This window comes from Podarcis raffonei, chromosome 7 (assembly GCF_027172205.1).
Source record: "Podarcis raffonei isolate rPodRaf1 chromosome 7, rPodRaf1.pri, whole genome shotgun sequence".
In the NCBI taxonomy this organism is placed as follows: Eukaryota; Metazoa; Chordata; class Lepidosauria; order Squamata; family Lacertidae; genus Podarcis; species Podarcis raffonei.
This window is the reverse complement of record NC_070608.1, coordinates 41,484,181-41,506,034: the sequence shown is the minus strand read 5'-3', so window position 1 is coordinate 41,506,034 and position 21,854 is coordinate 41,484,181. Positions and strand designations below refer to the sequence as shown.

Here is a 21,854-nt window from a genome sequence, read left to right as displayed (position 1 = left end):
TGGAGTGACAAGAAGTGGGGGAGAGGAGAGAAAGGGAGTATATCTGAGTGCTTGTGATTGGTAAGCTTTGCAAAAGCATCTGCCAGCAGGACTTCAGTGGAATGTGAAACCAAATCATTTACAAGTTAAAGATAGACACAGAGTACACAGCATCTTGGGTAGGGGTTTAAATTCAGTCTCTCACAATTCCTTGCTCTGGAGCTTTTCTTCTTGCCTCCTCCGGGACTTTGTTTGTATTTCCTCCAGACAATAAAAGGACTTTTAGTGTACTGGAATTGTTAGGGAGGGTGGGTGAGAAGATCATGGTTCATACTGCTGGGTAAGTAGTAAGCTTCATTGGAGCTCCTTCTTGCTTTTAACTATACATGCTCACTTTCCTCTGATCTAAATGTTATACGCAGGCATGCTTATAGGTAACGCTGCTTGTTTGCCCTTTATGAGTGGCTTGGAATGCATGCCTCGTGAGCTGGCATTATACAACTTTACTTGCTGCGGCATGTTTCAGATCTCTTCTTATTTCAAGATCCTGAAACAACGGTTTAAAAGTGGTGTTTCATTCCTGCTAGATTTATTTTTTCCCCTACCCAATATGCTGGATCTGTTTCACTTGCGAAATTCAAGTGAGTAGTGGAAAGAAATTCTGTAGCAACAAACCTAAAGTCAAGTGGGGTTTTAAAAAAATGTTTTATTGTTAGTAGCAGGCCATCATAGTTGCAGCCTAGTGCTTCCATTCTGGTCTTGGCTCTTTTTCTATGTCACTCTGCAATGTGTAATTATGAACAGAAAACAGATTTTTAGTTCTTTGAAACTTGCTTGGTTTTCAGGCTGCTTTGTTCTGTGCTTTATAAGTTTATGTCCCACTGCATAGTAACAGTGATCCAAGACAGGATTGTTAAGATATAAGAAGGTACAAAATGACCTCTTGATTAATAAGTGCTTTATTATCAAATCTGTTTGCTTAGATTTTGCATCATTTTCTGATCCTCATTTGAACTGTAATCCTATTCTCAGTTTTGTTATGCATTTAAAGCAATGGGACTCTTGCATGAAACTAATGGCAGAATTATATCTTCTGCTCTGGGGAAAGGGGTTTTATGAGAATATTTAAGAGATTCCTTTTAATGTAAGTATGAAGGGATTGGGGCATACCTGCTTCTCTGCCAAAAAAAGAATTTTATTGTGAGAATTTAATACAGGCTGTGGGTTGCTTTATTACAATTTGTAAAATGTCAGATCTTCTGCTTAGTAATTTACAGCTTGCAATTTTTACTATGGTGTAAAATATATTTCCTGCTTTCCGCTTGTGCTGTTGACTTTCTGAAATTCTTTCTGTAAATAAACTTTTTGTGGTAGCTGACTATAGTGAGAGACCAATTTTATTATTCCTGATATTCTAGTTTATATTTTGAAGAGTTGTTTTTAATGCCACAAGGGAATCTTTGCCTTGAAAACATAGAGAGCAAAACTGGCTGCATTCCGTTTCCTTCTTTTGATGGAAAAGCTGCTGCACCTGACAGTTTGCCCTTTTTCCTTGTTAACTAATTCCATTTGTCACAGTGCTCAACAGTATTCTTTGCACCGGGTTTGGGCGGGGGGGGGGGTGCCTTTATAAACAACAAAATAAAGTTGAAGCACAAAGTCTGTATGCCATTTCCTAGTGAATGCAATTGAAAAGAAGCAGAAATTATGTACCATGCATTTTGTATTAATGTATTTTTTAATAACTTGTTCTTATGCTAAAAATGTTGGAGAAGAATTTGGGGATTATAACTAGTTGAGTGAGTTCTTAACTCTTAAGTCCTGTGTTACTGCTAATCTCTCATGTTTCATGTAGTGCCAGCAGTGTATTTCGATACTGGAAATTCCAGTGACAGTATCTGTTTATGTGTTAGTGTCCCTGTGTGTATTTCATTGTACCCTAGCTTCAGAAGCCACAAAGCAGGCTACAAACAACTTGAACCAGGTAGATCGCTAGGCCATTTTATGAGTGGGGAAGGTCCAGTTTTCTTAGGACTGGGCAGTTCTAGCATCTATATGTTGCAGGAGGGTCGGACTCTGTACACATTACCATTTGCTCTCACCCCAGCGCACTCCTGCCCCTAGTATTGGAAGCAGTGCACACATAATGTTGGTCACAATCCATCTGTACCCTGTGGCTTTTTGAGAAATACAGTGGTACCTCGGGTTAAGTACTTAATTCATTCCGGAGGTCCGTTCTTAACCTAAAACTGTTCTTAACCTGAAGCACCACTTTAGCTAACAGGGCCTCCCACTGCTGCCGGAGCACGATTTCTGTTCTCATCCTGAAGCAAAGTTCTTAACCCAAGTTACTATTTCTGGGTTAGCGGAGTAACCTGAAGTGTATGTAACCCGAGGTACCACTGTACTCCGGTTTGATGTGCTTTCCCTCAACCCAGCTTCCTTCTGATGGGGGGGGGAGAGAATGGAAGCCACGGTTCAGCTGCAAGCTACATTTCAGACAGCCGTTATGCATGCACAGGTGACAGCACATGCACAGATTACAGCCTCAGTGAATTGGAGTTGGGTGTGAGGAAACAAATCAGGTAATTACACATTGGGTGGAGGCAGTGCCTCCCCTTCTGGTGTGTACAGAAAGCAGCTTGAAATGCATAGCCTCAGCTGCAGTGGTAAATTCTGAGTGCTGGGAAGTTTCCCAGACTCGGTTCTAGACGTTTCTTTTTTATTTATTTATAAAGGTATAAAGGGTATAAATAAATCATGGTTGAAAAGTTAAATATGAAAACTCTTACATAGCTTTTAGAAGCTAGAAAACTGTGCTTTTCTAGTTCCTCTAAGCCAAATGTAAGTTTTCACATTTAACTTGTAAAAATGAACCCCTTTACTTCCTCAGTCCATTGCACACTGACCTGGGAATAAGCCCCACTGAACACAAATGGGCTTGCTTCTAAGTAAAGATGCATAGCCTTGCATGCTGATTTCAGTGGAACAAAGCTAAGCACATGTTCAGCTCTGATTGAAACTAGTGAAACTCTAGTGTGCAGCCAGGTTTTGTGACTGGATTATACCATTATATGTTTTATTATTCTTAGATACATGCCCTATGTTTCTTTTGGATAATCCTCATGGTGGTAAAAAGTTTTTTTTAATGTTCCCATACCAGTGGAAAGTCATTCCAGAAAGAAATTCTTGGTTGCCTTCAAGTCTAAAACCTCATAGGCGTGGCACAGAACAGATTCCAGGGATGTTCTTACATTGACTTTTATCCAGGAAATGGAAATGCAATAGCCTTCTCAGGGGCAGTGATCACACTGCCAACTTAACACTGATATCAGGGGGGCCAGGAATTTTTGCTTGTTGCTTGGTGGCAATTAACATGAAGGAAGGACACTTCTCAAGCTAGAATTGTGTTAAGTCCTGTGGTAAATGGCTAGCATGAACGTACTCATGGAGGACTACACAGAGATTAATGGCAATCTGATTTAGCTCAGGCACAAACATGAAATCATAATAAGAATGGCTGATCAAAACCAGTCCTCTCTCACACACAAGCTTCTACATTGTGTCTGGGCAAGCTGGAGCCTTATCACTGCCCTATTCACTTTCATTTGTAACAACATTGGATTCAATTTATGAGTCCCATGGCAAAAGCTCGTGCAAAGACTTCCGCTTGTGAAGTGGGCTTCCCCCCTCTCCTCCCCCCATGACCCACCCCATTAAATTGTCTCAGCAGGTGGTGGGGAGAACTCTCAGAACTGTGGGGGGAGAAGAGGGGTGGTTGTTCCATCTGGCAAGCTGAAATGCTTGCCCTGACAGAATGATTGACGTAGCACAATCTTGAATTCTTCCCATAGTACTCCATCACTGCAAAGTTTCCTATCTGTGGTTCCTTATGCTCATAAAGGGCAGTGACTTTCTGTAGAGTGGTTAAAAATAATGAGTCAGATATCTAAAAGTACTTTAACAACTGCGATGGGTAGGGAATTGTTGTCTGACAGCTTTTTTTAGGTTCAAAGTGCCAATGAAGCCTTTAGAAATCTTACATTTGTGGACAAAATGTTTGCTTTAAAGATACCAGGGCTTTTAGAAAAGTAACTGAGATTCTTAGGATAAAAAGTAACAAACAGTTTTGTGGCCCCTTAAGGAAGAATACAGCATATACTTTTGTATATTTGTATATTTTTGTCCATTTCCTTAGATACACTCAATCTCATAACAAAATCATTTCACACTGGGATTTTATTCAATGATACAAAGTGTTGCAAGTGGCTGTTGTGGAAAGTATAAAAGTATTTAGAGATGCATTTGTCAAAAAAGAACACGTTAACAGAGAAGTCCAGTAAAGTCAAGACTTTCAACCTTTTTAAAAAAATACTGATAGCATGCACTTTAGCTTGGCCAGGTCATTTAGTATGCTATCATATATCCACTTACCTGAAGGTAGGGGGACTTGCTTTTGAGTACACATGAATAGGCTTGTTCTGCCACTGTATGCTTCTGTAACCTTAGTAAAGTCAATAGAGGAAGTGTGCCTGTTTTTACTTATCTATAAGACTAAGATAATAACAATAATTTTTTATAAAACCCGTTTAGAGAATGGCAAGCAGCATCTAAGTTTATTACCAGAATAACTAATCTTTCACTAGAAATCTTCCAGTGGCAAGGCCATTGTACATCCATAATACTGAATTGTTTGGCAAAAACTAATCAAATTGTGAATGAACTGTTCACGCTTAAATGTAAGCTCTTTCCAATAGAGCAACATGAATATTAATCTGTGCCACCCATTGCTCTTTTAGTGCTATGGAACTCTTCTTCTTCGCTACAAATATAAAACAGAGCAATTGGCTGGGTTGTTGTTGTTGACGACACTGTGTTTTGGAGAACCCAGAAGTACCCTGGAGGCTTGCCAGGGGTTCCTAGATGTGAATGTTTTAAATGCTGTTAGGAAGACCCCCTATTCCCTTCACAGAGCTACAATTCTTGATGTTCTATGGGGAAAGGGATTGATTGTTAAAACCACACTGGGAATTGTAACTCTCTGAGGGGAGCAGGGATATCCTAACCCTTCTCAGCACCCTTAACAAATTGCCATTCCCGGGATTCTTTGGGATAAGCCATGACTTCTTAAAGTGGTATGATACTTCTTTAAATGTATAGTGCATATGAGGGTCTAACTTACTATTGTCTGTTGCACTGACTAACACAGGCTTTCCAGGCTCTGGCAAGTCCCCCCCCATCACCTGCTACTTAATATTTTCTTATAAGCAACAACAACTGGGAATACCAAGTATTGAACCTGAGATCCTCTACATGCAAGACAGTTGCCCTCCCACTGAGATATGGTCCCTCCTTAGGATAACTGCAGATGATGTTATACTACACTCGTACCTTGGTTCTCGAATGCTTTGGTACTCGTACGTTTTGGCTCCTGAATGCCGCAAACCCAGAAGTAAGTGTTCCAGTTTGCGAAAATTTTTCAGAAGCCAGACGTCCAACGCGGCTTCCGCTTGAGTGCAGGAAGCTCCTGCAGCCAATCAGAAGCCACGCCTTGGTTTTCGAATGGTTATGGGAGTTGAATAGACTCCCGGAACGGATTAAGTTCGAGAACCAAGGCACTGCTGTATAAGTGACTTGAAATGCAAGCTTTTCCACAAAGTTATAGGACTGCAGTGGGTGAAAGTGTACACAGAAACCAGGAATGACTTTTCCATTAATGACTCGTTCATGAATATAATGTGGAAAAAACTATTATCCACATTTCTGCAGGAATGGTGCATTTCTTATGAAAATGATGCACTGGGTAAGCAAGGAAAATTTGTATTGACCGACTGTTCTTAAAATAGAAATATATTCTTTGACTATATTTTGCTTCCCTCACACTTAGGAGTGTTCAGCAGCTTTCAGCTGGCCTCTGTTATATCTCAAAGCTTCAGGCTAAGCCAGGCATAGATTAACCAGCACTGACTGTACCTATTTCACAGGTCATTAATTCTGCCCTTTTCTGTTGTACTGCACTGTAGATAATGTTAAGCTTTGTGATCAGAGTAGCCACGTATGCAGTAAGGAAAAAGCAGGGAAATACACACTTTTCCTTGAAAAGAGAGTTTTATAAAACTGTTTGCAAAAGTGAAATGGGCGGAAATGAGTTGTGCTGGTGCAATGCTACTTAGTTTTGCCATATTCTTGATTAAAGCTGGCAAACGTTTGACTTCCAAAATGAGTCAGCATTCATAAATCTTTGCAAACATGCACTCAACTCACTGTGGTAATATAGAACAAGACCTCTTTTGGTCTGTATTCAGGAAGTACTTCACATTTTAATGATTAAACCAGCTTTGCAATTCTGCATAATCTATTTGGATTTATAATTATGGCAGTAGTTTTCTTATCTTTGTACAGTTCAGTTCCTAGAAATAATTGTTAAACTGAGGTAGATTGCCATGTTATCCTTCCCTGTTGTATCAGAAAGGTTAGGACTGTATGAGTATAAACTGATTTTTTTGTGACTGTAGAATGGACTTAGTAATTGAAGACCTTGCACAGCGCTTACTTTTACACCTGAGTACTATTAAAGTCTTGTTTCCAAAAATTCTGTCTTCCAGCCTGTTTACCCACTTGACTCAATTCCTCAAACTATCATATTGTCGTTTCCAGTAATCTTTTCTTTTTTAAAAAAGCCTCCACCTGGTACCAGTCCCATTGTAACCTTATTTTACACCTTTGAGCATTTCATGCTAAAAAAACTGTTCAAGTATTCTTCGTCATCTTTCCCGTGCAAGTGGTTTAAATAAAGTCTCTCCATTAGGTTGATAGGCTAATTTGTCTAATTAGTCTTAGGTGCAAGCTTTGTGTCCCTCTATTGATACTATATGTGCGCTCAGGATATTCTGATGCTGAAGTGATCATTCATAGTGGTGAACACAATGCATCCTTGAATTGTATTCATCATGGTCATTTGCCATGATTTGTGAATGCTCCATAGATGTACATCGGATGTACATCCAAATGCATTGTCATGGGTAAAAAGGAAAATGTGTTCAACATTACATCAGTTTGGGCCTAATTCATGAGTTAATGTTGCTTTCTTAGTATCTCATTAATACTAATATTTTGCAGGAATGCTACAGATGGCTTTTCGCTGTCCTGTTCAGCAATGTTTGCCTGAGATCCATACTCCCTCACTCAGAATATGGACTTAAGCAAATTCTGATACATCAAATACAAAATGAGCACTACATTCTCCCGAATTCTTCTCTGAGCGGTGAAGAATTGAACTTCTTCCATCCACAAGCCTCCACCCCCTGTCTTCCAGCTGTCTGCTTTCTTTGCTCCTGCACCGGATGCAGGAAGTGAGAATGGAGAAATGGCTCCGTCCCCTCCAGCACCTGGCACTGCTACAGTAACAGGTCATACCAATAACAAACTTAGTTGGTCTCTAAGGTGCTACTGGAAGGGATTCCCCCCCCCTCGAAATGTAGCTTACTCAGTGTCTCTGACATCCATTCCTTTTGGTTAATTCTGATCATGTTTTATTTTAATATTGCAATGTGCTTTCAGTGTTCAGCTCAGATATATTATTGGTTAATTTGCTAAAGTAGATTATAATTAGGCATTGATTATATTATTTTACACATTTTTCTGCAGCATTTCTAACTGTGCAACCCTGTATTCTGCATGGGCCTCACGCTTGAGGCCACAGTCTTCAAATATCAGAAGACAGAACTTGGGACCACCAGAGTATCAGCTGTTAATGACCGTATAATTTCATTACTATTGACATGGGAAGCATAATTCAATCAGGATGATTTGAAGTTACCACTACTGGGAAGGGGAGGGCAGGGTAACAGTTTAATCCTCCCTACAATACATTTGCATTGACCTACTTAAAATACAGAAGAGAAACTGTCCCTTTCCATTGCAACAAAATGGATTTGTTCAGTAACTGAACTGTAACTGCGCATAAGGAGATTTTCTTAACAATTCTAGGAGGAAGCATAGCTGCAAGATAGAAAACATGATTATTGTCTCAACTTAATTCTTGGAGTTGACCCCATTTTGTCCAGTGTCTAAGGTGTTGCTACCTAAGTCAGTGAACACTGATGTGGATACCAAAGAGTATGAAGTATGGAGGAGAAGAAAGGTGCCTCTACTTAACAAACATAGTGCTGTTATTAATGTTTTTTTTATTAATATGAAAAGCGGACATTCAAGGGCTGCAATCTCCCCATCCATTAGTGGTTTTGTATGTTCTTTTTAGTAACCCTGGTGTGCTACTGCAACAGTATGCTTCCTTCCTTCCTTCCTTCCTTCCTTCCTTCCTTCCTTCCTTCCTTCCTTTCTCTCTCTCTCTCTCTCTCTCTCTCTCTCTCTCTCTCTCTCTCCCTCTGTGCTCCCAGTAATAAGAGATCACTTTGTTCGCACCCTATGGCCAAAATGTGTCAGAGAGTCCCATGAGAACTTGCTGTGTTCTTTTATTGAACATAAGAATGCAAGATGGGCAGGTTGATATGATGATGTAAAAATCAGAGATGGGTAATCACTAGGGGTGCTTGAAGATTTCATTTGATCCGCATTTTTAAGCAAGCCAAACCATCGCATGCTTCCTGGACTGTTCAGAATGCAGTTATCCTTCAGTGTTCACATAATGCTGCATCTATGGAACCTGCATAACATCTAGCCAACCCCATAAGTTACTGCATGTTTAGATGGTGCCTGGGTGACCTGGGCCATTTTATTTATGCTATATAACCCCCTTCAAACCCAAAGATGTCATACAATGACCACTGATCAGATCAGGAGAATCTTTATCTGCATCAGCCACTAGCCATAGCAATAAAATAAAATGTACTGAAGATAGAGGTAAAAACTTAACTATACAAAATACATTTTGGAGGTTTACATCCATTGATCCATCTGATGCAAATTACTGACAGTGACTCTCGACAAGTTCTCAGGAATGGGACCTTTCACACCCCAAAAACCTATGAGTTGGAGATGTCTCTTCAGTTGCATTTTATTTTTTCTTCAGCTAGTCCTCCCTACTGAATTCTAAGGTAATGAAATGGCAGGGAGTGAAAGTCTGGCTGGAAGTAAAAACCTTCCAGGAACAATGCCCTTCAGTTCTCCTGAATGCAGCTGCCAGCATAGGAGCTGTATAATGGCCAAACAATGCCTCAGGCAGTGCCTATTAAATGACTGTCTTATGCTTCAAAGCATCTCTGATTAGGTTTCAAAAGCCCAAATATTAATTAGCATTGTACGGTTGCTGAATGGGCCCATTCTAAACCCCAGGTATGTCCAGCCCCTATGAGGGCTCTTTTTGCATTAGATGCCTCTGCTAAGCTAAGTGGGTTGTTGTGTTAGAGATGAGAGGCGGTGTAGTGCGGCAGCTGCATAGATCCAGGTCAGTGCTTGCAAGAGGTTAATTAAGATCCTTCCATATGGGCAAATTACAGATGTAAATCAGGCACAAGACAGGCCCTGTGGGTTGCTCTGTGCCATGCAAGGCCTCTAAGTGGCTTTGAGGAGGAGAACCTCTGGGAGATAAATCCAGGTTGTTGTTGTTGTTGTTGTTGTTTTCCCTTTCATGCAAAACAATGAATTCTGAAATTCCCCTTGCTGTGGCTCTTGCTTGCAAGAATAGTGGCCAAAATGATGGCTCTGCCATCTCCAGTGCCAACTGGCTCAAAGTTGTCGCTTGCTTGTATTTGTAAAGTGACAGAGCAGCACGTGCTGTTTGGCATCGCCTTCCAACTGTGCCAGCATATTCCCTGAGTTGCAGAGCATCTTGGATGAATACTGAGATATAAAAGGAGAGTAGCTTTGAGCATGTGGCTGCAAAGTTGGCATGGATGGGGGGGCAATGGAGTTGGTTACATATGGGTTATTGCCTCTCTAGTCTACTACACATACCCTGAATTTTTCTCATAAAATGTTGGAGGGTATGTCATTTTCATTTCTAATTACCATTATTAAATATTTCACACATACCCTGAATTTTTCTCACAAAATGTTGGAGAGTATGTCGTTTTCATTTCTAATTACCATTATTAAATATTTCAATATACCTTTTGCCTTTTACTGCACACATACTAGTACTGCTATTTTTCTTCCTCCCAACCCCCGGCCCCCGGCCCACCTACAAATGTGTACTCTTTTTTGGTCTTCGGAATATGGCAACCTACACTATACATATTTGGAAATAAAATGTTTTCTGAAAATCTTATTAAAATAAAAAATCTATTATGTTGACAATCCTGCTCATTCATTTGTGCTACACAGAACAGAAGGTCAAATTTGAGCTCTTAGCAAGGAGGTGTCACTTCACATTAGTTGAACAAGGCAGAAAGCTTTAGGAACACATGTTAATAAAGATTTTTAAAAATCCTCAAACTCATATACAAATATGGAAGCAGCTGCCTGAACCAATGAATAACTTTGGGTTGTTGTTGTTGTTGTTAAGCAAGGTCAGCATTATTATCTGTAAAATGCCTGCATTTTCCTCTACAAAGAATGGACATGTCTAGAAACAGATTGGCAGTAGATTCAGGATGGGCAAAAGGAAATAAGACGATGCTAAGAATCTGTTCTTGACTTAGTAAACAAATAATCAATTTCTGATTCATTACCAAATAATGTGATGATGGCTACTACAATGGCTTTAAACAAAAATCAGACAAGTTAAATCCAGTGCTTTTTTCTAAAAAAATGTTTAGGGGTACTCTCATTTTGACTCAAGAAAATCACCATTTTAATAGTTCGTATTGGGGAAAATAAATACAGTAAATGGACAAAAGTACAAAGATTCACAAAATGTGTGAATCTGCGTACCCCCCAGAAAAAAGACACTGGTTAAATCTACCCTTAGCCATGATAGCTGAAAATGGAGCCCCGCTGATTAGATTCAGTATCTCATCTTACAAAAAGCTGTGGGAGAACAATTAGCCATGTCTGGCACCAACATGTCCTGCTACTTCACACACAAGATGTTTCAAGAGTATCCCTAAAAATATGAATTCACACCCACATGTATTTGCAAACGCACATATACAGCAGCTGTTCTCTCTGGGGATCTGTGACTAGCTGCAGAGTGCAGCCACAGCGCACCCAGATTTAGGCTGTGCACATATCAGATTAAAAGGCAGCAAGGTGGTTATCCCCACTGTGTTTAAAATTGCATGTGCACATCACTGTACTGTGTGCTTGGATGTTTTTCCAAGTTGTCCACGGTCAGTCCACAACAGTAGGCGAAGAGGGGGAATGGCTTACATTTTTAAATTGGTTTGAAGCTGGTTGGGGGAGAATGCCCCAAACACAGTTTTTCTCATGATAGCTGTGGGTTGTGGTTCATGTCGTATGTACACAGCTTCACACATGGGCATAGCCAGGATTTGGGGGGGGGGCAGGACACCCACTTGTTCTCTTCCAGAATGGAGCTACCTGCTATGCAAATGATCAGTTTGTGGAAGCCACAGCTATCACTCAGTCAGGTTGCCAGTTGCGTTGCTAAAATGTGCCACAGCATCATCCAAGTGACTTCAGTGAGCATTTCAATTTCAAATATTCTGATTCTTTCTGCTGTTAGTTAAGTATTTTTATTTATTTACTTCATTTAGGGGGAGAAGCTACGTCCATGGCTTCACAAAGCAGCAGCCAGCTCACACTGGATGCAGAGTTAATTGGAGTCTGTGTGCTGCCTTACTCTTTGAAATAAGTGAAATGGCCATAAATGGTGCTTCAACAATAAAAAACTGGAGTCTGCTCAGTTCCGTAATGGCATGTTCTTCCTCTGGGTAGGCAAGCATTGGTTTTCCCCTGCTCCAAATGCCTGCCTGTATCCTGTGTCCCTTCCAGCTCAAAAATAGAAGGGCATGTGGTTGTTTAAAGGTATCTTCTTTCCTGGGTCTAGTATCAGCCTCCACCTCAAATTGCCTTTCCCACCACTTCTGTGTTGTTCTGCCAATATAATCTCTCCAATCAGTGTTCAAAGTGACTCAAACCGTGGGACCTCCGCATGCCTGACCTTGAGAGAGTCGATGGGACTTAGTCCATGCTTATTAAATACATTCATATCAAAGTAAACAGAAGCATCCACTTGCATCCACACAAGGTCTAGTGGTCTTTCCTTCCAATATTTTGCACTATCCAAAAATATGTCTGGTTCCAGTCAAGATCAGTTCTCATCCTTGGATAACCCCCAATCCCCACCCCTGCTTTAGAGATTAGAGCAGGATAATAGCAAACTAATCTTAGAACAGAGTGCTAATAAATATGCATCTGCCTGCCAGTCTCCATATTTTGTCATGGAACAATGACATGTGTATAACAACTTCAATACAGTGATAATGCTTTTTATCCAAAGCATGTGTCATCCAAGGATTTCACATTGCTTTGTAGAATTTATTTAGATAAGTTTTACAATACCCTTGTGAAGTAGGTAAGGGATATGTGTGGGTCATTTAACCCAACTGAGTTGCAGCCAATTTTGTGATAAAATATGGTTTCTCTTTAATGGAATGTAGCACACAATGCGTAGCAGAAAATGAGGAATACTAAAATAAAGACAGGATTTTTATTTATTTTTTCCTGCATTTTAAAAAGTTTTTGAAAACCTTTACATTGCTTGTGATGGGGAAGAACTTTTTTTGGGTGGGGGTGGGAGGCTACACAACAGAGAGATTAAAACTCATTTTATAATTTACCAATGGGATTACAAATGACTCTTACCCTCTTCTTACACTTGGTTTCACAAGTTTCAGTTATGTCCGAGATTATTGGGCCTGTAAAAAGAATCCTCCTAGGAATAAGTCATTCAAATAAGGCCTGATTTGCATTTGGAAAAAGGCCTGTGGTGAAAAATGTAACCTAGAGTCCAGTATATATTTCAATAATAACTCATACTAAAATTTCTAGAGAAAGGGCATTGTATTTATTGAAGGTCCCTGAACATAGGGACGCAGGTGGCGCTGTGGGTTAAACCACAGAGCCTAGGACTTGCTGATCAGAAAGTCGGCGGTTTGAATCCCCACGACGGGGTGAGCTCCCGTTGCCCAGTCCCTGCTCCTGCCAACCTAGCAGTTTGAAATCACGTCAAGTGCAAGTAGATAAATAGGTACAGCTCTGGCGGGAAGGTAAACTGCGTTTCCATGCGCTGCTCTGGTTCACCAGAAGCGGCTTAGTCATGCTGGCCACATGACCCGGAAGCTGTACGCCGGCTCCCTCGGCCAGTAAAGCAAGATGAGTGCCACAACCCCAGAGTCGGCCACAACTGGACCTAATGGTCAGGGGTCCCTTTACCTTTTTAACTGAACACTTACTAATGAACTTATTATTATTATTATTTATTGAATTTATATACCGCCCTATACCCAGAGGTCTCAGGGCAGTTCACTACAACTCCAAGTCAAGTCAAGTCAAGTTTTATTACAGCAAAAGCCAGTGACACTAAACACCACAAGATCAAACAAAATGAAATCAACAACAACATCAGAAAAGAAAAAAAAAGGATTACACAAGGGAACTTCGCAGTGTGCCATTCAACAGAAGAGATTTACGCTTCCTGATTACTAAAGTGCAAAATTTGGCCACCTCATATGATATTGAGCTTGAGGAATCTTCCAGAAGGTATTTTCGTAGAATTTCGGGCGAGGATTCCAAATAATGTTGTAGGGGTATGAATTTTGATAAAAGCGGCAAAATAAGTTGAACTCGCTCTTCACTATAAAATTCGCAAAATAGAAGGATGTGTGTGACAGATTCTACCTTATTAGACATACAGGGGCAGAGGCGCGCATGCATTGGTACCCGCGTGAATTTGCCGTACAGCACTGCTGAGGGCATTGTCTCAAAGCGGGCTCTAGAGAAAGCCCATCTATAAGCTTCGTTAGTGATGTTAGTTAAGTAAGGGGCAGTTGCAAAATTAGGCCAAGCTTTTAAACATCTATACGTCTCCGGGAGTAGGGCGTCTTCTTGTTGTAATTCGACATCGTAAAGTCTCTGAGTGATAATTGCTTTTGCCTTATTCAGAGTTCCCAAAAGAAGGTTTTCAGGGTTTAGGCCAATTTGTTTGATCTTATTAGTTATTTGCATAAGCCAAGGAGGATAGGGAACTGCGGCCAGGAAGCAAGGTAACAGTCCCTTAGGATTGTAATGGATTTTCAGCCAGAGGGATATTGCTTGCTCCCAGACTTTTAATTCCACTCTGGGCAGTCCTGCCTCTTGCCTTAAGACTGCATTAGGTGTACACTTTGGGGTAGCAAATAATGATCTTAAGAATTTTGATTGTACTGTTTCAAGGGTCTTAAGGTTGGCAGAGGGGCTAATTTGAGAGCCATACAGGAGTTGGGCTAAAGATTTTGCCTGAAAGACTTTTAGGGCCATCGGGAGGAAGCCAGCTCCTTTCCTTCTGAATAATCTAAGGATGGCATTTGCACTTCTTCCTGCTGATATAGCTGATGTGGTCAGGTGTGCTGACAATTTGGCATTATAAGAGAAAGTAATGCCTAAGTATTGGAAGGTCTTAGTCTGTTCAATGGCGTTTCCCTTTACGCTCCAATTATCTTTCCTGTAGGAGCGGTTAAAATGTACAATTTTGGTTTTGGCAAAGTTAATTGTTAACAGTTCAGTGTTACATTGGTCACTAAACTTTCCTAAGGCACGTTTCAGACCCACTTTGGTTTGAGAGAGAAGAACAGCGTCATCCGCATACATTAAAACTGGTACTTTTCTGCCATTAGAGAACACGGGGGGGGGGGGGTTTCGATTTCACGGCAACATGTGACCAGGGAGTTAACATAGATGTTAAATAAAAATGGGGCTAATAGGCATCCTTGTCTAACTCCTCTTTGAACTGGGATTTCTTTAGAGAGTCTGCCGTCCTGTGCGAGTCTTATCTGGAGGGTATTGTTCTCATGAAGCTTAATCATCAGAAGTAATAACCTTCTGTTAATACCCATATTGGCCAATTTGGCCCAGAGCCTACCCCTGGATACAGAATCAAATGCTGCCTTTAGGTCCACAAAGGCCGCATACAATGATTTTTTCCAATGTTTCACATACTTATAGACAAAATAATCTAACACTAAGCAGTGATCTATGGTGGAACGTCCAGATGTAAACCCTGCTTGTTCAATTTCTAGCAAGTCATTATGATCTAACCATTCACATAATTTTAGGCATAGATGTTTTGTATAAAGTTTGCAGATGTCTTATCTATATATGAAAATAGATTTGCAAGAACCGGGGCCCACCAGTTTATTTGCGCTTTCAGAAGTTCAACGACAATGAAATCACTTCCTGGGGCTTTGCCAGATTTCATTTGTAGAATTAACGAAGTGATTTCAGTTTCAGATGTTGGGGGCCATGGTGTATCATTATCTAAGGGAATGTTAAGCAGCGCAGAAGGACGATGTTCCCTAAACAGCACTTTATAGTGCTCTTCCCATACATTTGCAGGGATTATTGTGCCCTCGTTAGGAGCTTTGGTTTGACTGGATATAATTTTCCAGAAGTTGGTATTGTCTTTTTCTATTGACGCTTTTATGAGGGCCTGCCAGATGAGAGAGTCTGCGGTTCTTTTTTTGGTTTTTAGTAACTCTTTGTAGTTCTTTTTTTTAAGTTGTAACTCTAATTTGGTGATAGGGTTAGGATTTTGCTGGAAGACCTTAAAGCATTCCCTGAGTATAAGTTTTGCCTGGATGCATTCGCGGTCAAACCATTTTTTGTTGGTAGGGGACTCATTGTGGTTAGGTCTCCTGAGTCTTGACAATAACGGTTGGAGTTTTCGGATTAAAGTGTTATAATGGTCAATTGGGGAGGTCTCTTCAGTGTCGTTGGAGGTCAGAACAGCCCAGAGGAGTTGACCTTCCATTGATTGTGTCCAAATGCTAAAATTGTTATTAACATAAGGGGACCATTTAGTTCTGGATCTGCCTATTTGTTGTAGAACATTAGGATCAGGTGTCTGTGGGGCGAGCCCACATCTAGAGGGTTCCCAAAATTCAGTCCTTTTAAGATTTAGGGGTAGATGGTCACTTTCGGTTCTTATATCTACAGTAAATTCAATATGTTCATCAAAGAGTTCTTGGGAGACAAGGATGTAGTCAATAACAGAATGCCTTAAGCCTGACCAATAAGTAAATTGGCCAGGGCAGTCTCCCGAGGAGAGGCCATTTAAAATAACAAGGTTTAATCTAAATGCCATTAGAAAAAGACATGTACCAGCAAAATTGGTAACTGGGTCAAGTGAATGACGCCTGAATAGGTGCCAATGTTCATCATTAGCATTTAGGGGACCCATTCCACTTTCGTTGATTAGCTGTTCGTCTGAGTGGCCTAGCCTTGCATTAAAGTCCCCACCAATAATTAAGGAGGCAGAGGGAAACTTATTTGAGAGAAGGAGAATGCAGTCTTCCAGTTCGTTCCAGATGTTTTTAAGATCAGTTTGTTTCATAAGTGGGTGAATATAAACATTGATGCATATGATCTTAAAGTGGGTAGAGAATATTTTAACAGCCAAAATCCATTTTTTATCGATTTTCAATTGAACAGGGGAGGTTCCTAGATCTGTCGATACGAAGGTGCTCAGACCTCCCGCCGGTCTTCCGCCTTTTGGGCCGATTGAGGCACAGGAATGGAAAGCAAAATAATTGTGTAGTTCAAAAGGATTTTGCATCCAGGTTTCTTGGAGCAGGATGATCTTGAACTGTGATACGTAGGTTAGGACGTCTTTGTCCATAGTTTTCGATTGCCATCCAGCAACATTCCAGGATAGTAGTAGAGGTGAGAGTCAATTTGTCTCTTCGATAGCATCTAGAGCTTTCCCGGTGTCGTGGAAGATGCATCCATTGGATGGTGAAGTCTCTGGTAATGTGATTAGGGGCGCCACAGGGATTTTGGCATGGATTTCAGTTGGGCAGAGTAGGGGTATGTGTTCTGACGTGACCTGAGGAGATTCATATCCCATTTTTCGCTCTAAGTTAGATGGAGTATTTGCCTCTTTTGTGGGTGCTAGGTCTTCAGAGTTGCGGAGATAGAGTAATAACTCATCTAGTCTGTCCGTTATCTCTGTTTGTTCGGCTTTTGGCAGATGGGAGAAGGAAACAAGTAATTCCTGCTCCATCGAATTCTCTAGATGAGTAGCCTTTGATAGGAGGGGCATGGGGATCTCTGTCCAGCTTATTAAGTCTGAGGGTGGAGAGGTAGAGCTCGTAGTAGGTGGAGTGCCCTCATTTTTAATTGTTTTCCTTTTAGCTGGAGAATAGGGTATAAGAGGGCAAATCTTAGTGTTGATAAAAACTCTTGTAGTAAAAATTCCAAAATTAGTCAGGTAGCTTCGTAGGGACATCATATAAGTTGGAAACTTTTTAGATTCGAAGGTGAGCAGTATCCTCTGCATGTGTGGCTTGCTGTAAATGTGGACAGTGGATTTCAGATCGATGGAAAGGGGATTTACACCCAAAAGCTCAGCTAGATGCCTTCTTGCGACATGTATAGACGACCAGTTAACAACCTGACCTTTGAAGGGGAGGATAATTAAACAAAGTCTAGTGGCTTGTACTACAACTCCCATCATTCCCAGCCAACTTAGCCAATGGGATAATGGGAATTGTTGTCAAACAACATATGTGGGCCCAAGGCTGAAGGACACTGTTCTAAGGGCATGCAACATTTACTCTGGGGTTGCCATTGAAAATGGAGTCCATAGGAAGTGATCACAAGTGCACAGACTAAGGGTCTATAAATTTAAGCTGACCTTGGACATATGCATGACTGACCAAAAATTTGTGGTTGCCAGGACCATGCTCCTCTTGCAAAAAGCCATGAGGTTTACATTTGAAAGGTTTAATGTTTTTTATTTCACAAGCAAAGGTCACAGCTCTCAGCTTCATCACATTCCAGAGAAAAACCATGCTAATATGAATTGAATAATGGGGCAATATTGGGTCCTGCAAAAGAGATTCCTGTTTGTAACTGTAGGAAGGAGGCTCCCTACAGATACATATGCCCATCTGCAGGAGAAAACTTCGGCTAAACCTAGCTGGACTGACTAGAGTCATCATTTTGATCAAAGTGGGAATTAATGTCCCCATCCATAGTCACTACACATTATGCATGACAAGTTGCTTGCATCTCTAGCTCAGTCAGGACTATGGTCTGACATGGGGAGACAGAACTATTCATTTTGGACATAAGCTGGGTAGGCTAGTTAACATTCTGGGGTTTGTTGTTTTTTATCCTATGTTTTTATATAATGAGAGATTAATATTTCCTTTAGTTATTTGGAAAACATGCAAAAGTCTTTAGCATGGATATCACAGCTTGATCACATTCCAGAGAGAATCTTGCTGGCAGCCGGATTTTCAGAATCCATTACAGGGTTTTTTCTCTCCCTAAATCCATGCAATTATTCACCATGAAATCCTTTCACTGAATGCTGAGCATTTTCTTCTTTTAGTCTTACATGAATGTAAGCATTCCACTGTGAGTGATTGAAGCCTCAATTGTTTCCAGGTTACAGTACATGTTTTCATAAGGCTTTGTGTTTCACCACAGTGTTCCCTAGAGTTGGAAACCCAAAGTGAATTCCTTCTGACTTGTAATCCTACTTCTCTGAAGAGGCAATCCTAGTAAGATTGCTATTAAATTGTGTGCATTGCCTTCAGTTTGTGTTATGTCTGAGACCTTGCTTATTGGTTTGACCAAAATTACTCTCTTTTTAATTGCATTGTGTTATCTTTGGAGACCAGGTCTTCAGTTGTAATCTATAGGTTTGCTATAAACATACTTAACTGGACTTTTGCTGAGGAGTTTTCTGTTTATGAGTCTCCCTGCTGGGTTAGTAATTACAAAAGGTCTGGAGCAGCCAGATCCTGCTGTTGTAGTGATCATTAAGATCCAGGAATCTTCTATTATTGATACTTGTGTTCATAAATACTTCCTCAGGATGTAGAGTCCATCTTGGCTCCCTAGAGCCTTCCGTGTAAATAAGCATTGCGTTCTTAAACCAGTTGGTAAGCATTCCCAAGCCCTTGATGGTGTGGTGCTGCCCAGGACAGTAACCAGGGTTCAGTGCTGTATATTCAATGTTGTGGGGGTTACAGATCTTCCTGTTTGTCGGCCCACTGATTTCTATGGATGTTTCTAATCATGGACAGGCAGAAATGCAGCATGGGAACTCTGATGCTTTATTTGATGATGTCACCACAGATTTTTCAGTTTCTTTAGATTCAGACTGCTGCTTTCTCCATGACTAAAGCTGTCAAATAGCCTTCTCCAACCTGGTGCCCTTCAGATGTTTTGGAAAGCAGAAAAATTCCACCCCCATGTTCTGGGGAACCCCAGCAGAGACTTGAAACTGTGGAACCTGATGTCCTTTATGATGTCATCCTTGTCAATACCAGAACTGAGACTTTTGTTGGCATCCATCTGTCTTGAGACACAATGGAGTGCACCTTCAAGGGTGAACTCACACTGGAGAATCACAGTACCTGCTGTGGCTGCAGAGACTGGTAACTCATATCTGCTGTCTCCCATGTTGTTTTTGCTGTGCTAGCAGCACGTATGTGACCTCTCCAGGGCACAAGCCTGAGCAGTGTGTATGGAGGTTCTCGGCTGCCCAGGAGAAAAGACCTCCCTCTCTGCATTGCTAACGTGATCCAAAGGGAGGCAGAGCAATATATTTGGCAGCAGTGTGGCTGCAGGAGTTGCCAGAAAGAGGCATACAAGATGCCATCCAATCGTCTTAGGGACTGCACTCCAGATTTGGGTAGGGTTTACTTATTAGTCTTTTCTCCTCCCAAAGATTTCCTGCAAGACAGCAGGTACAGATTTTTCCTCAGGGTTTACTCCCAAAGCCTTTCTCATGAATGAGTATGGCTGCAAGGCAATGGAAGTTTAGAATCAGTTTTCCTTCTCCTAGATGGAATACCTTCCCAGGTTGATGAGCCACATCTACCCCTCGCTTCCCTCTACAGCATGTGCAGAAACTGGCTTCTTGACTATTGGACCCACTATTAGTCTCATCCACTCAATCCACCGAAGCCTGTCTTCACATGCAGGGGAACCCACTGAGGGTTTGAGACCCATCATTTCCCCTCACCTGGTTTAGCTGGCCAGCCAAAGCCGTTTCCTGGGGTGTGGCCACTGTTGCATGCTGACAGTTCTAGGAGCCATGGGTGAGAGCTAAGTGCAGGACGGGGACCAAAGGTGGACAAACTACCCCAGTAGGAGCAGGACATGTTTCACACCAGAGGTACTACCCTTCGCCTGCTGGAATTTTGAATGGCTACTGCAAATGATAGCTTCTTCTTTTTTAAAGGGTTTTTGCAAAAATGGACAGAAAGAAAAGTGGAAGTTCCAGGAGATATCTATGCTTATGGAGATGGATTAATGGTCCATTATGTACTAGTTTATTTTTAAAATAAATAACAAAATTATAATACCACAAAGAACTAATACTGGATATACTGGGTTTGGAAGTAGATGAAAGAAGGGCTCAAGAAGCTGTTTATCAGCCAGGTATGTGTGCTCAAATTGAAGACTTGATACAGCCATGTACAAAATGTCAAACCTTCAGAAATAAAAACCGCAAAGGGCCTGTTTTTCCTTGAGGGATTTCAAAAAGACCTTGTCACAAGCTAGACTAGAGTATCAAGGCAGAACAATGAAATGATTGCAGTACAAATTGGTAGAGAGGGTTTCAGACACTGAGGTGCCTGTGAAAGAGGCAGAATGATAAGAAGACCTGTAAGATGTGAAGAGTAATATTTTCTACCCCAAAAGTTATATGTAATGATAGTAGGGACCAAACTGTTCCCATGATTGGCTGTATGATGGGAAGCAATTCTAGGGTAACAACAGGGAATTGAAACCTCCGGCATCCACCACCCTTTCTTCTTTGTGAAAGAGTTGCAGAGTATTAAGTAAAGCTTACTTCCTCCAAAATTTCATTCACTTGGAGCACCCTTTTATAAAGTTTGCAGCTCCAAACATCCAAGTGTGGTTTCTGAAAACTGTAGGGAGTTTGACCTATCAGGGCAGCAGATGTCTGTGTGCCCAGGGGCCTCCTTTATTTGGTATGTTCTTGGACTGCCTCTTGCATTGGCTTTTGCTGTCCCATATGGTTTAAGTCACACCAGCAGCCTCTATGCTTCTTTGACTTGGGAACAAGTCAAAAGTCAGATTTTGAAAGTAATTATAAGGGTTGGTAATTCATATTCAAGTCAAGATAAGTCAAGTAACCTTTATTGGTCATATTCAAGTCAAGTCAAGTAACCTTTATTCTTTGATATGGCCAATACATTGGGAGTAATTGACATCTGGAGATTAAGGAACCCAACAGTAAGACAATTTTCATTCCACTCTGAACCAAACCAAAGCTTCAGCAGAATAGATCAGATCTGGGTTTCGAAGATTCTAACACCAAGAGTAACTAGAATTGAAATCCTCCCAAGAACCCTGTCAGATCATAATCCGCTATATATGGAATTAAAAGGAAAGGACCCTTCTACACATAGATGGAGAATGAATGAGAACTTATTTAATGACCAGAGAGTAGTGGAAACTGCAAAAGAGACAATAACAGACTATTTTAAATGGAATCTAAACAAAGAAACACCAATTGAAACAGTCTGGGACGCGAGCAAAGCAGTGATAAGGGGTTTCCTGATTCAAAAAAACAGCTTCCAGAAAAGAGGGAGAGAGAAGAAGAAAGAGGAGATCCTGTCCCAGCTCATCGAGAACGAAAAACAGCTAATAACAAAACCTAAAGATGAAATAATAAAACAAAATACAAAAATGTTGCAGTCTCAGTTCTCCATGGTGGTGGGACAGGAGATCGAATGGAAAATAAAAACCATGAGACAAAAAAATTT

General features: G+C 40.9%; 1 protein-coding gene across 25 annotated transcripts in view; it reads left to right on the top strand.

The window, feature by feature from the left end:
- Positions 1-21,854, top strand: part of DTNA (dystrobrevin alpha) — a 192,650-nt gene that overhangs the window by 40,185 nt on the left and 130,611 nt on the right. For 2 of the 25 annotated variants that reach the window (XM_053396233.1, XM_053396239.1), the window contains exon 1: positions 123-319. The exons of 22 other annotated variants lie outside the window; for them this stretch is intronic. In XM_053396233.1, the coding sequence (XP_053252208.1) occupies positions 303-319 (17 nt within the window). In that variant the 5' untranslated portion in view covers positions 123-302. Of the gene's footprint in view, positions 1-122; positions 320-597; positions 621-21,854 lie in introns of those variants that run through there. One more of the 25 variants, XM_053396243.1, reaches the window with a different exon arrangement.